The 15170-nt window shown below is 40.0% G+C and overlaps 2 protein-coding genes across 3 annotated transcripts in view; one reads left to right on the forward strand and one right to left on the reverse strand.

Annotated features, from left to right (window-relative positions):
• The window catches only part of IQCG (IQ motif containing G), a 53443-nt gene extending 45626 nt beyond the window's left edge, over nt 1-7817 (reverse strand). The window contains exon 1 of the mRNA XM_036850582.1: nt 7749-7817. The gene's annotated coding sequence lies outside the window, so the exon portion shown is untranslated. The remainder of the gene's footprint in view (nt 1-7748) is intronic.
• A 277-nt stretch (nt 7818-8094) lies between these two features.
• RPL35A (ribosomal protein L35a) lies at nt 8095-11536 on the forward strand. Of its 2 annotated transcripts, none has more exons than XM_036851789.1 (5): nt 8095-8163; nt 8797-8841; nt 9055-9207; nt 10305-10449; nt 11466-11536. In XM_036851789.1, the coding sequence occupies exons 2-5, from the start codon at nt 8831-8833 to the stop codon at nt 11487-11489; spliced, it is 333 nt and encodes a 110-aa protein (XP_036707684.1). In that variant the 5' UTR covers nt 8095-8163; nt 8797-8830; the 3' UTR covers nt 11490-11536. The 2 variants fall into 2 exon arrangements, with proteins under 2 accessions (XP_036707684.1, XP_036707685.1); XM_036851790.1 differs by having other exon boundaries at nt 8160-8363.
• Nucleotides 11537-15170: the final 3634 nt, after the last annotated feature.

Here is a 15170-nt window from a genome sequence, read left to right on the forward strand (position 1 = left end):
GAGGGTGGTTACAAGTATGTCTCATGCAACAAACATATGCAAAAATTAAAGAATCTTTATGTAAACTGAAAAAAAGATACTCCAAACTAGCCAAATTTTGTGGTTCAAGGGCAGTCTTAGGAGGAAGTAGCATGGTGTTAAGATTTTGTTCTTTTGCTGTGTTGTTGTTTCTTTATTTTTCCATTTTTTAGGCCTGGGGCATAGGTAAGTGTGCCTCACATAGGTAAGATAGGACTATGCTTATGTAGAATCCAGTGCTTTCATTCTGTTATGGCTTCTCATTCCTCAATACTAGAAACTCAGGAGTCATTTCTGCTTCTTTCCTGTCATCCTGACATCAGCATTCCCCCAATTCAAACCACCATGAGGTCCTGTGGATTTTACCTTCAATTTCCATCTCCCCCAACACCATGCTGAATCTAGCTGTTGTTTCTTGCCTGAACTACTCTAACAGCTTCCAAATTTTAAAAAATTAATTAACTATTTTTGGCTGCATTGGGTCTTTCTCTAGTTGCAGAGAGCAGGGGCTAGTATTCGGTGCGATGCGCGGGCTTCTTATTGCAGTGGCTTCTCTTGTTGCAGAGCATGGGCTCTAGGTGCACGGGCTCAGTAGTAGCGGCGCACGGGCTTAGTTGCTCTGCGGCATGTGGGATCTTCCCAGACCAGGGCTCTAACCCGTGTCCCCTGCATTGGCAGGCCGATCTTAACCACTGCGCCACCAGGGAAGCCCCACAGCTTCCAAATTAAAAGTGATCTCTTTGAAATGAAGAACTCATCTTTTAAAATTGAAAATCTCATCATGTCTCTCCTTAGAACCCTTCAATGGTTTCTCACTAACTTGGGAAAAAAAGTAAAATTCTTAACTTGGACCATAGGGCCTGCATGATCTGGGCTACTCTGTTCCTCTCCAGATCCATCTGGCATTGCCCTTTTATTGCTCTCATGGCTCCAGCTTCAATGGGCTTCTTTCTCCTATGGAATCATGCTCCCTTCCAACTCAGGGTCTTTGCATATGCTATTCTTTCAAGTTGAACGACTCTTCCCCTCACCTCTTCACCACTGGTCCATCAGGTACTAGCTTAAATCAGTGGCATATTTCTAGGTATCTGCTATTTGCCCCATCTGGAGCCAATCTCCACAGAGAAAATTTTTTCTCACATTACCTTCTAATGTGCCATATATTTTACTCGCTCATTGTCTTGCTCCCCCTACTAGAATGTAAGTTCCATGAGGGCAGAGTCTTCTGTTGTTCTGTTTACTCCAGCCACCTCCAAGCCAAGAACAAAGTTTCGTACACAGTAGTCAGTCATTCAACAAACTGCTGACAAAAGGAATGAATCCATGGGGCAACACAAATAAATGTGCAATAATTAGGAAATGTAAATCTCTCACGTCCACTAAGCTATCCCATTCTAGTCTACGAATATTTACTGAAGACCTATGGCACGTGACCACGGTGCTGCGCGCCGCGAGAGTTTGGCAGCTGAATGACTTCTCCTTAAAAGGCAACAAAGCCGAGCTCTACCCACCACCAGAGCCTCCCATCAAGCCTCTTAGATAGCCTCAACCACCAGAGGGCAGACAGCAGAAGCAAGAAAAACTACAATCCTGCAGCCTGTGGACCAAAAACCACAGTTACAGAAAGATAGACAAGATGAAAAGGCAGAGGGCTATGTACCAGATGAAGGAACAAGAAAAAACCCCAGAAAAACAACTAAATGAAGTGGAGATAGGCAACCTTCCAGAAAAAGAATTCAGAATAATGATAGTGAAGATGATCCAGGACCTCGGAATAAGAATGGAGGCAAAGACTGAGAAGATGCAAGAAATGATTAACAAAGACCTAGAAGAATTAAAGAACAAACAAACAGAGATGACCAATACAATAACTGAAATGAAAACTACACTAGAAGGAATCAATAGCAGAATAACTGAGGCAGAAGAACGGATAAGTGACCTGGAAGACAGAATGGTGGAATTCACTGCTGCGGAACAGACTAAAGAAAAAAGAATGAAAAGAAATGAAGACAGCCTAAGAGACCTCTGGGACAACATTAAACGCAACAACATTCGCCTTATAGGAGTCCCAGAAGGTGAAGAGAGAGAGAAAGGACCAGAGAAAATATTTGAAGAGATTATGTATGTCGAAAACTTCCCTAACATGGGAAAGGAAATAGCCACCCAAGTCCAGGAAGCGCAGAGAGTCCCATACAGGATAAACCCAAGGAGAAACACGCCGAGACACATAGTAATCAAAGTGGCAAAATTTAAACACAAGGAAAAATTATTGAAAGCAGCAAGGGAAAAATGACAAATAACATACAAGGGAACTCCCATAAGGTTAACAGCTGATTTCTCAGCAGAAACTCTGCAAGCCAGAAGGGAGTGGCATGATATACTTAAAGTGATGAAAGGGAAGAACCTACAACCAAGATTACTCTACTGGGCAAGGATCTCATTTAGATTTGATGGAGAAATCAAAAGCTTTAGAGACAAGCAAAAGCTAAGAGAATTCAGCACCACCAAACCAGCTCTACAACAAATGCTAAAGGAACTTCTCTAAGTGGGAAACACAAGAGAAGAAAAGGACCTACAAAAACAAACCCAAAACAATTAAGAAAATGGTCATAGGAACATACATATCGATAATTACCTTAAACGTGAATGGATTAAATGCCCCAACCAAAAGACATAGACTGGCTGAATGGATACAAAAACAAGACCCATATATATGCTGTCTACAAGAGACCCACTTTAGACCTAGGGACACATACAGACTGAAAGTGAGAGGATGGAAAAAGATATTCCATGCAAATGGAAATCAAAAGAAAGCTGGAGTAGCTATACTCATATCAGATAAAATAGACTTTAAAATAAAGAATGTTACAAGAGACAAGGAAGGACACTACATAATGATCAAGGGATCAATCCAAGAAGAAGATATAACAATTATAAATATATATGCACCCAACATAGGAGCACCTCAATACATAAGGCAACTGCTAACAGCTATAAAAGAGGAAATTGACAGTAACACAATCATAGTGGGGGACTTTAACACCTCACTTACACCAATCGACAGATCATCCAAAATGAAAATAAATAAGGAAACAGAAGCTTTAAATGACACAATAGACCAGATAGATTTAATTGATATATATAGGACATTCCATCCAAAAACAGCAGATTACACGTTCTTCTCAAGTGCGCACGGAACATTCTCCAGGATAGATCACATCTTGGGTCACAAATCAAGCCTCAGTAAATTTAAGAAAATTGAAATCATATCAAGCATCTTTTCTGACCACAACGCTATGAGATTAGAAATGAATTACAGGGAAAAAAACGTAAAAAAGACAAACACATGGAGGCTAAACAATACGTTACTAAATAACCAAGAGATCACTGAAGAAATCAAAGAGGAAATCAAAAAATACCTAGAGACAAATGACAATGAAAACACGACAACCCAAAACCTATGGGATGCAGCGAAAGCAGTTCTAAGAGGGAAGTTTATAGCTATACAAGCCTACCTAAAGAAACAAGAAAAATCTCAAGTAAACAATCTAACCTTACACCTAAAGAAACTAGAGAAAGAAGAACAAACAAAACCCAAAGTTAGCAGAAGGAAAGAAATCATAAAGATCAGAGCAGAAATAAATGAAATAGAAACAAAGAAAACAATAGCAAAGATCAATAAAACTAAAAGTTGGTTCTTTGAGAAGATAAACAAAATTGATAAGCCATTAGCCAGACTCATCAAGAAAAAGAGGGAGAGGACTCAAATCAATAAAATCAGAAATGAAAAAGGAGAAGTTACAACAGACACCGCAGAAATACAAAGCATCCTAAGAGACTACTACAAGCAACTTTATGCCAATAAAATGAACAACCTGGAAGAAATGGACAAATTTTTAGAAAGGTATAACCTTCCAAGACTGAACCAGGAAGAAACAGAAAATATGAACAGACCAATCACAAGTAATGAAATTGAAACTGTGATTAAAAATCTTCCAACAAACAAAAGTCCAGGACCAGGTGGCTTCACAGGTGAATTCTATCAAACATTTAGAGAAGAGCTAACACCCATCCTTCTCAAACTCTTCCAAAAAATTGCAGAGGAAGGAACACTCCCAAACTCATTCTATGAGGCCACCATCACCCTGATACCAAAACCAGACAAAGACACTACAAAAAAAGAAAATTACAGACCAATACCACTGATGAATATAGATGCAAACATCCTCAACAAAATACTAGCAAACAGAATCCAACAACACATTAAAAGGATCATACACCACAATCAAGTGGGATTTATCCCAGGGATGCAAGGATTCTTCAATATATGCAAATCAATCAAGGTGATACACCATATTAACAAATTGAAGAATAAAAACCATATGATCATCTCAATAGATGCAGAAAGAGCTTTTGACAAAATTCAACACCCATTTATGATAAAAACTCTCCAGAAAGTGGGCGTAGAGGGAACCTACCTCAACATAATAAAGGCCATATATGACAAATCCACAGCAAACATCATTCTCAGTGGTGAAAAACTGAAAGCATTTCCTCTAAGATCAGGAACGAGACAAGGATGTCCACTCTCACCACTATTATTCAACATAGTTCTGGAAGTCCTAGCCACGGCAATCAGAGAAGAAAAAGAAATAAAAGGAATACAAATTGGAAAAGAAGAAGTAAAACTGTCACTGTTTGCGGATGACATGATACTATACATAGAGAATCCTAAAACTGCCACCAGAAAACTGCTAGAGCTAATTAATGAATATGGTAAAGTTGCAGGATACAAAATTAATGCACAGAAATCTCTTGCATTCCTATATACTAATGATGAAAAATCTGAAAGAGAAATTATGGAAACACTCCCATTTACCATTGCAACAAAAAGAATAAAATACCTAGGAATAAACCTACCTAGGGAGACAAAAGACCTGTATGCAGAAAACTATAAGACACTGATGAAAGAAATTAAAGATGATACCAACAAATGGAGAGATATACCATGTTCTTGGATTGGAAGAATCAACATTGTGAAAATGAGTATACTACCCAAAGCAATCTACAGATTCAATGCAATCCCTATCAAATTACCAATGGCATTTTTTACGGAGCTAGAACAAATCATCTTAAAATTTGTGTGGAGACACAAAAGACCCCGAATAGCCAAAGCAGTCTTGAGGCAAAAAAATGGAGCTGGAGGAATCAGACTCCCTGACTTCAGACTATTCTACAAAGCTACAGTAATCAAGACAATATGGTACTGGCACAAAAACAGAAACATAGATCAATGGAACAAGATAGAAAGCCCAGAGATTAACCCACGCACCTATGGTCAACTAATCTATGACAAAGGAGGCAAAGATATACAATGGAGAAAAGACAGTCTCTTCAATAAGTGGTGCTGGGAAAACTGGACAGCTACATGTAAAAGAATGAAATTAGAATACTCCCTAACACCATACACAAAAATAAACTTAAAATGGATTAGAGACCTAAATATAAGACTGGACACTATAAAACTCTTAGAGGAAAACATAGGAAGAACACTCTTTGACATAAATCACAGCAAGATCTTTTTTGATCCACCTCCTAGAGTAATGGAAATAAAATAAAAAATAAACAAATGGGACCTAATGAAACTTCAAAGCTTTTGCACAGCAAAGGAAACCATAAACAAGACGAAAAGACAACCCTCAGAATGGGAGAAAATATTTGCAAACGAATCAATGGACAAAGGATTAATCTCCAAAATATATAAACAGCTCATTCAGCTCAATATTAAAGAAACAAACACCCCAATCCAAAAATGGGCAGAAGACCTAAATAGACATTTCTCCAAAGAAGACATACAGACGGCCATGAAGCACATGAAAAGATGCTCAACATCACTAATTATTAGAGAAATGCAAATCAAAACTACAATGAGGTATCACCTCACTCCTGTTAGAATGGGCATCATCAGAAAATCTACAAACAACAAATGCTGGGGAGGGTGTGGAGAAAAGGGAACCCTCTTGCACTGTTGGTGGGAATGTAAATTGATACAGCCACTATGGAGAACAATATGGAGGTTCCTTAAAAAACTAAAAATAGAATTACCATATGACCCAGCAATCCCACTACTGGGCATTTACCCAGAGAAAACCATAATTCAAAAAGACACATGCACCTGAATGTTCATTGCAGCACTATTTACAATAGCCAGGTCATGGAAGCAACCTAAATGCCCATCAAGAGACGAATGGCTAAAGAAGAAGTGGTACATATATACAATGGAATATTACTCAGCCATAAAAAGGAACGAAATTGAGTCATTTGTTGAGAAGTGGATGGATCTAGAGACTGTCATACAGAGTGAAGTAAGTCAGAAAGAGAAAAACAAATATCGTATATTAATGCATGTATGTGGAACCTAGAAAAATGGTACAGATGAGCTGGTTTGCAGGGCAGAAGTTGAAACACAGATGTAGAGAATGGACATATGGACACCAAGATGGGAAAACTGCGGTGGGGTGGGGATGGTGGTGTGCTGAATTGGGCGATTGGGATTGACATGTATACACTGATGTGTATAAAATTGATGCCTAATAAGAACCTGCAGTATAAAAAAACAAACAAACAAAACAACTAATACTAAACTTTCATTGGGTTATTTGTATGGAAATATGTTAATATAAATGTTTCAGACATTACATGAAATTTCTAAAAATCTTATATTTGTATTTGTATGGAAATATGTATTGAAATATGTTAATATAAATGTTTCAGACATTACATGAAATTTCTAAAAATCTTATATGTTCTGGTATAATGTTATAAGTAATAATCCTAGTTATTACTTTAAAATGTATATCTCAGAAATAACTAATTTTCTTGTCAACTGCATTATTATGAACTTCCATCAAATCTTTAACAGTGGTCATTTTTAAGTCTTTTGTCATTTACAGACAGTTCTGGGTGTACTCTGATGCTTTTGCAAATATGTTCCTATAAAAGGCTTTCATCTTCAAGAAATTCATGGAAAAGACTCTGACAAGTACAGGTTTCTGGTAACTGACTGTACTGCTGAACTGAATGAATAAGCATTTTCAGAACTCTAATGAAAAACCGATGAACTCATAAAAGTGCTAACAAAAGATCAAGATGAAAAAAAAATTAATTACATGGGACTGAGTGAACTGATGAGGATGAGTATAATTTTTGTGACTTTCTGTCTGAATTTAAAAAAAAAAAATCCCACAAGGACTCAGAGGCAAAGAATATACAAATCAATTTTCACTGCAAAGTAAAGGAGCTGTTACAGTGGAGGATTACTGGACTGAATGTCAATATTATGACATAGTATGAGTGTGTTTCATGTTTGATAATTGCAATCATTGTTGCTTTTGTTGTGGTCATCCATGTACAATGCTTGGTGTCAGTCTATTTATCTCTTGTAAAAATAAAAAAATAAAAAAAAATTTAAAAAAAAAGGCAACAAAGCCTTTTCAGGACAGTGCTCTTCACCCTCGGAGTCAAAATGAAGATTGGCGGTAAGAACTTAAGTCATTTCTGGAAAGAGATAAAGGAGTAGGAGGAAAGGAGTAAGGGGGTGGTGGGGGACAAAAGATAAAGAGAAGGAAGAGCTCTCCCTTCCTGCCTTTGTGCTCGCAGTCTTTCTCTTCCAGGATAGGATCCGAGAGTTTCCGTTCGCCCTACTGCTATGTGGTAAGAAGGAAAGATACCCCCTTGTTGGCGAATCAAATCTGGGGTATTCGAGGCGGGGGTAGTCCTCCAGTCCGGCTTCACTTTTCCCGCTACAGCACCCGACGCCGCCGGAACCAAGCTAAGGTGTTTCTGTGGCAACGCACAGCTTCGGAGGACCTGTTCTTCTCCTTTAGCTGGCTACCATTTTGCCTCCCTCTGTTTCAAAGTATATAGTACATGTTGCAGTTTACAAAGATAAAAGGACTTAGGGAAAGAATTGTACGAGTGCTCTTGAACGTGGCTTATTTCAGTCAGAAGACGATTTCTGAGGCTTATTTTCTTGGCGGTGGCGGAAGATACCTAAATGGGGGGGCAGGGCGGAGAGGCGTTTACCCACGAGGCCACGCGGCGGGGCCTTCTGTTTCTTTTTCAGCCATCTTGGACCCTGTGGAGGTGTGTGGCGTTCCCGCAGCTGAACTTTGGGGGCGAATAAGTGGGGTCGGCTCGGCTATATGCCTCTCATGATATGCTGGTGCGGCTCCGAGGCTTTACCAGCTCATGATTTCTATGGATTCCAGCAACAGGGAGGACAGGATGGAGGAGATACGGGACTGATGGTGCTGGTCCCTTGACCTCCGAGAATGGGTGCTCCGGTAACTGGAGTTGCTTGCGGTCCCTAGCGGAGTAAAATATAAAATATATGCATTTTGTTTGGCAGCAGTGGCACCTTTAGGCAGGGTTCTTTGTTCATTTACTCCCACCTCAAACCTGGCTTTGCCTGTTTACTATGTCTTTCTTTAGTTTTTCTTTCCCATTCAGTGTTTAAAAGTCTTGTTCTCTGCGTGCTTCTCTGGCTCCTTGATCTTTTTTTCCCCCATGATCGTGGCGTGAACTTTCTTAAGGTTTTCTTTTGGGGTTTCTAGGAGTTACTGCCTGTAGTGTACTGTCTTGCTACTTTAGGTTTTGTCTTCCTTTTGGAATTTGCTTAGTTACCAGGTATTCTCTTGAGTTTGGGGCGCTATTCCAGAGGAGACTAGGTGGGAAACGCGCGTTGCAAGATTTTAAACTGATTATTTTTGTTTTAAGGCCTGCTGGGAACAGGACTTCTAAAACGACAAATATGTCTGGGAGGTATGCGTTTTAAATATCATTGCTTTGTACTTGTAGTTTGTTTATTAGGCGTGATCCTACATGTGAGTTTAAAACTGGTGAGGAAAAAATTAGATGTTTGCTATATAGGTAACTTTTAGGTGGTTGTCATTACAAGCCAAATCATACCTGTGGTTTGTTGAAGTTAAATGAGATCTTTTAACAGCTTATGATTAACAGTATATTTTGTCTTAGGCTGTGGTCCAAGGCCATTTTTGCTGGCTATAAGCGGGGTCTACGGAACCAGAGGGAGCACACAGCTCTCCTGAAAATTGAAGGTGTATATGCTCGAGATGAAACTGAATTCTATCTAGGCAAGAGATGTGCTTACGTGTACAAAGCAAAGAAGTAAGTTGATAGCATTGTGCTTTTTGAGTTTTCACTTGATTGGTCTCATTTGAAGTTTGTTAAGTAAATGGTATTGTTGTGGTTTCTACTTTGGGAGTTCAAGGAAATTCATGGTTAGTGTTGGATATAGGTGTCTTCTGCACTTAGAAACATTACATCTATTAATTTGTTTTAAGGAAGGCATCAGGTCCTTGTATTATGATCTTAAGGTTTTATAGAGCATTTTTCATATCGCTTAATTCATTTTGTTGATCTCTTGAAGTTACAATTTTTGTAGATGTTTAAAGATGTTATCTCTCTAGAGCATTGGTTCTTAAACCCATTCCAGATCAATTAAAATCTCTGGGATAGAGGTGGGGCTGGGGTGGACGAAATGGGTGGACTATTGTGTATTTAACTTGTATTTAAAAAGATCTTTGGGAACATGTTTTCATTTCCCCCATTCCCCTTTCCTCCTGCAACCAGAGTGATCCTTTAAATTTTTTAATTTTTAAATTTTTTTTGCCATGCGTGGTTTGCAGGATCTTAGTTCCCTGACCAGGGACTGAACCCGTGTCCTTGGCAGTGAAAGCATGGAGTCTTAATCACTGGACCACTAGGGATTTCCCAATCCTTTAAAATTATAAGTCAAATCATCTGTACATTGCTCAAATTCCAACTCTTCCCCATCTCATTTAGTAAAAGCTAAAGTCATTAAGGAGCTTCCAAGACCGTATGCATTCAGGGCTCCCTCTGTCCTCTCTTAACCCAGCTAGGATTCATCTCTTGGCATCGTCTTCCTTTCCACAAGCCAGGGACACAACCTCAGTTTTTAAACACAAGCTGTTCCCTTACCTTCGAGTCTTTTTTTCCAGTGTTAGCTTCTTAGTAAGGCCTTCCCTGGCTATTTAAAATTACAAACAAGTTCCTCTCTCCCTACACTCAAAATATCCTCACATTTCTTGTCCCCCCCCCTTCCCTCCCCCCTCCCCATATTACAGCTATTACCATTTAAGCTAGGGTTGAGGGTAACTGGTCTGGAAGTCACCTTGATTTTGTACCACACTATACTGGTTGTCTGCGTTCTCATACCTTTTTTAATCCTCTTTTAAAATCAGCAACACAGTAACTCCTGGTGGAAAACCTAACAAAACCAGAGTAATCTGGGGAAAGATAACTCGTGCTCATGGAAACAGTGGCATGGTTCGTGCCAAATTCCGAAGCAACCTTCCTGCTAAGGCCATTGGACACAGAATCCGTGTGGTAAGTACATTATTAGCAACGTGGCACCTTTTGAATCAAACTAAGCTCACGGTGTTTGGCTTTGACTACTAAGGACTATTGTGATTATAAAATGTCACCAGTAGATCATGCTGTAAAATTAGGGGCTACTGTGTAAATGTATTATGGAACATTTTTTGGCATTAAAAGTGAAGGCAAAGGGTTCAAATGGATTGTGCCTAGATTTCAGGTAATTTGCTAAAGCTGTCTGGGGGTGGTGGGGAATAGCACAGTTGACCCTTGAACAACGCAGAGGTTAGGGGCACTGTGAGAAATCCACGTATAACTTTACAGTTGGCCTCTGCATCTGTGGATTCAGTCAACTGTGGATCATGTAGTAAGTATTTACTGAAAAAAAATCTGTGTATAAGTGGACCCGCACAGTTCAAACTTGTGTTGTTCGAGGGTCACCTATTTAAATGAACAATTTTCTGGCAAATATATTTATTGGGCTCTGAAGTAATCGCTAGAAAATAAAAATTCAACATACCTTTTCCTGGCATAATTAATATTTCTGATCTCTTCATCATGACAGTCTTGTTCAAATAGGTATTAGCCTTATTTTATAGAGGAAAACCAATGCTCATGTCCCAGGACTTCAACTCCAGATTCTGTGATATTTTTAACAGGATAGCTCCTGTTTTCTTCAGTTAGGATCTATTTTTAATAGACATGGCTACATCCTTGGGGTCACGGGGTACTTTTGAACCCTGCTGAGCAGTTGAGATTTCTCATCAGAGGAGGTTTTTACTATCGTTAGAGGAAGCAAAATTAAATGGACTCTCGGGTTCCCAGTACTGGTTCTTAGTCAAAGAATGTTCACCTAGAAACTGAAGGCTCTAAAAATTTAGTTCCCTTCCCACGAGGATATAAGTCATTGGGTGCCTTTCAGAGATGGGTAATGGGACAATGGGAGATTTATTCATGTTGTGGTATTCAATAACTGTTTGTATATAACATGCACTTAATGACATTATGTTCTTTCCCCCCCCCACCAGATGCTGTACCCTTCAAGGATTTAAACTTATTGAAAAGTAAATAAATAAAAGTGTGGATTTGTTCCCTTGTATTTTTGTTAACACGGCTTAAAAAATTCTTTGCCCTGAATTCAGTTGCTAAGTGCTTAAATGGTGGTGGTTATTGGGCATTTTCAGAGTATACAGGAGCCCAGAGAATATGGCAATTACAGGGATTTAGACAACAGGAGGGTTTTGATGAGGATAGGATGTATCTTAATATAAGACCTTAAATGTTGGGGGGAAGGTTACAAGTAAGCTTTAGTTGGGGACGGTGGAAAGGAGTATCTTGGAAGGTTTACAGTGATGGAGTGCTGGAACCTAGCCTATGAAACGTTTTTGGACAAGTGGAGATACCCGCAGAAAGGACAGAAGTCAATTTTTAGCCAGTATTGATACACACCATGAAACTTTTCCAGATTTCCACATCAAATGGATCTTCTATAACTTTTCCCCTTATTTCAGCTGTGGTACTGGTAACTGCCTCCCTCATTAAATTGAAGGAAACTGAAAATATCTTGACCTCCTAAAGTACCTTGTAGTAGCATGCACTTGTTTAATATAGATTGGTTGGGAAACTTGGGGCTTAAAAATGGTAGTTGGGAGAAATTTGAATGAGGATTATATTGATGGTATTTGGCAGCTCATTTGGATGAGATATCCTTGGGATTTGTGACTGGACAAAGCATCCAGTATATAACACTTGACTGGGAATAATGTCTAAGTTGAAAGTGTCCCTAAGTTGCCACACACCTTAAAAAATCTTGGTGGGGGGTGGTCAGGATTGCCTGGACAGGGTTGCTTTCCTTTACTCCATGTTTTAATAGTAAAGTGCAGGATTGAGATGTTTTGGCATGATACAAAGGCAACTAAGCAGGGCTGCAGAATATTTTAAATCTCAGAATGTGCTGAATACAAGTTTGAACCAAGGCATCAGTTTGCAGTATGGTGGATTTAGGTGTTTGATGCAGTAGCAGGTACTCCTTTTGTTAACCAACAGATCTTGACGTTCCACTGAAAATATCAACAGAAAACTGGGAGTTTGCCAAACTGCACCCCTTTTAACAGTTTTTAATTGTATTTGGTTTCTCTAAGAAGCAGACTCTAAAAAATGATTAGCATGAAGGCGCACAGCAGTTCTACGGTTTGGTTAGTTTAATGGTGGCCCTGAAGCCAAAATTGCTGTTGGAAGAGTCACGGAAAAGGGGCTTGTGTTTGTACTGCCAGTCTTATTTGTCTAGCAGCAACCCTCAGGAGCCATGGCCTCAAGGCAAATGAGGTGGATGGTAAGGAGAAGCAGCTTGGAGTCATTGGTCAGTTATGCTCTCTTCGCCGATCTAAGCAGTTCATTTCATGGCCCCACAACTTGAAATTTGGTTAGGGGACTTCCCTGGTGGTCCAGTGGTAAAGAATCCGCCTACCAATGCAGGGGATGCAGGTTTGATCCCTGGTCGCGGAACTAAGATCACACATGCCGCGGGGCAGGTAAGCTCGCGTGCCACAACTAGAGAGAAGCCCGTGCACCACAAGGAAGAGCCCGCACTAAGACCCGACACAGCCAAAAGACAAAGAAAATAAATATTAAAAAATAAGGGGGGTGGGGTGCTTCCCTTGTGGCTCAGTGGTTAAGAATCTACCTGCCAATGCAGGGGACATGGGTTTGAGCCCTGGTCCGGGAGGCTCCCACGTGCCGCGGAGCGGCTAGGCCTGTGCACCACAACTACTGGAGCCCGTGCTCTGCAGCAAGAGAAGCCACCTCAATGAGAGGCCCGCGCACCGCAACGAAGAGTAGCCCCCGCTCACCACAACTAGAGAAAGCCCCTGCGCAGCAACAGAGACCCAATGCAACCAAAAATAAATAAATTTATAAAAAAATAAGGGGGGGTGGTGCTTCTCTGGTGGTGCAGTGGTTAAGACTGCCTGCCAGTGCAGGGGACATGGGTTCAAGCCCTGGTCTGGGAAGATCCCATATGCTGTGGAGCAACTAAGCCCGAGTGCCAGAAGTACTGAGCCCGTGCGCCTAGAGCTCACGCTCCGCGACAAGAGAAGCCACCGCAATGAGAAGCCCGCACACTGCAACTAGAGAAAGCCTGTGAGCAGCAACAAAGACCCAACGGAGCCAAAACATAATTAAAAAAAAAACAAACAGCCAACATAAACTAAAGGTAACTACTTTGTTGTGCCAGTTAAGTAGATGTACTCTTGGGGATCATCGAATAGAGGAAGAGATGCTTGGGGGTGGTACTTCAGAAAAGGAAAATGGCACAAACATTGCGAAAGCAGAAGGCACTTGAACAATTTAACTGGGTTATGTAGTGACTGAAACCAATTGGAAGTAATTGGAAAGTAAGTCTAGAAAACTACCAGCTGCCAGGATTTTAGACAATAGTCTTTATTTTTTTTTTTGGCTACGCTGCCCATGACATGTCGGGGATCTTAGTTCCCCGACCAGGGATGGAACCCTTCCCCCCTGCAGTGGAAACACTGAGTCTGGACCACCAGGGAAGTTATAACAATATTCTTGTATTAGAGTGTTACTGAAGAGCTTGAGTGACAGGTGACAAGATTCATATTTTAGAAAGATCCCTGTGGCAACCCAGCATAAACTGAAGGAAGGGAAAACCAGGTAGGCTTTGCAGTCTTAACTGAGATATTTGAGTACTTTAATAGAGCAGACTAAACATTAACCGAATGTTTAAACCAATTGATTGTAGAGAGGAGTCTTCAAAACTAACTTCCTAGCTTTGGTTGCTGAACGGGTAACAGTGCATTTACAAAGTTGGGGGACTAGGAGACGGTTGGGTGGGGGGAGTGAGAGCCTGTATTACGCTTTTCTGCTCCCATAGCGAGGTTTGGTCAGTGCAAAGGCAGTCCTCAAGCCAAAGTTACATTGGAGGAGTTGAATGTTTCACAGAAATGAACTTAAAACGGCTAGCATCTTGTCCTTTAGACTATTGAAACTGCCCCTCCACCAGCATGACACTGCCTTTACCCCTAGGAAACTGAAGATGACCGGTACCATTCTTTACTCACAATCCACAATTTCTTTGTGGTTTTGTGTAGACAGTACGTTATAAAGTGATAAATTTTGTTTGACATCCCAGCTTCCACTAGTTGTGGGATGATAGACACATCTAATGAGTCTACTGGTAAAATGCCCCAACCATTTTTTTTTTTTTTAAGTACATTATCTTCACCAATGAATTGTAAATTCTTGGGGATTTTCTGTTCTTTTTTTTTTTTTCTACTACAGTTCCTAGCATAGTAATTTACAATATTCAGTTCCTGGAATGACTGTTACAGCTCGGTGCTTTCAGTTCCTGGTTTTAATTCTTTGTTTCATGGGCCACAAGGAGATTTGTCCCAATTTCCAATTTCTTATAGTTCCTCACGGCTCAGTTTTTAAGGTAGTTGCCTTAATGGCAAGGGTCTACCTAGTCTCCGGGGTTAATGCAGTTGCAATTCTTACATTCATAGAAGTTAAGGGATGGGGTTGAATAGTAAAGAACACATTTGATTTTACAGAAAATGACTTTAATTAAGTGGGTCTAACACGATACTGTAAATCAACTACACTTAAATTTTTTTAAAAAGTAGGTCTAGAATTGGTGACTCAGGATAAGTAAAAATGAAAATTACATTCCATTTACCTTTTATACAGAGAGCTAACCATAAAAGGTTTTGCAT

The sequence above is a fragment of the Balaenoptera musculus genome, chromosome 4 (genome assembly GCF_009873245.2).
Source record: "Balaenoptera musculus isolate JJ_BM4_2016_0621 chromosome 4, mBalMus1.pri.v3, whole genome shotgun sequence".
NCBI lineage: Eukaryota > Metazoa > Chordata > Mammalia > Artiodactyla > Balaenopteridae > Balaenoptera > Balaenoptera musculus.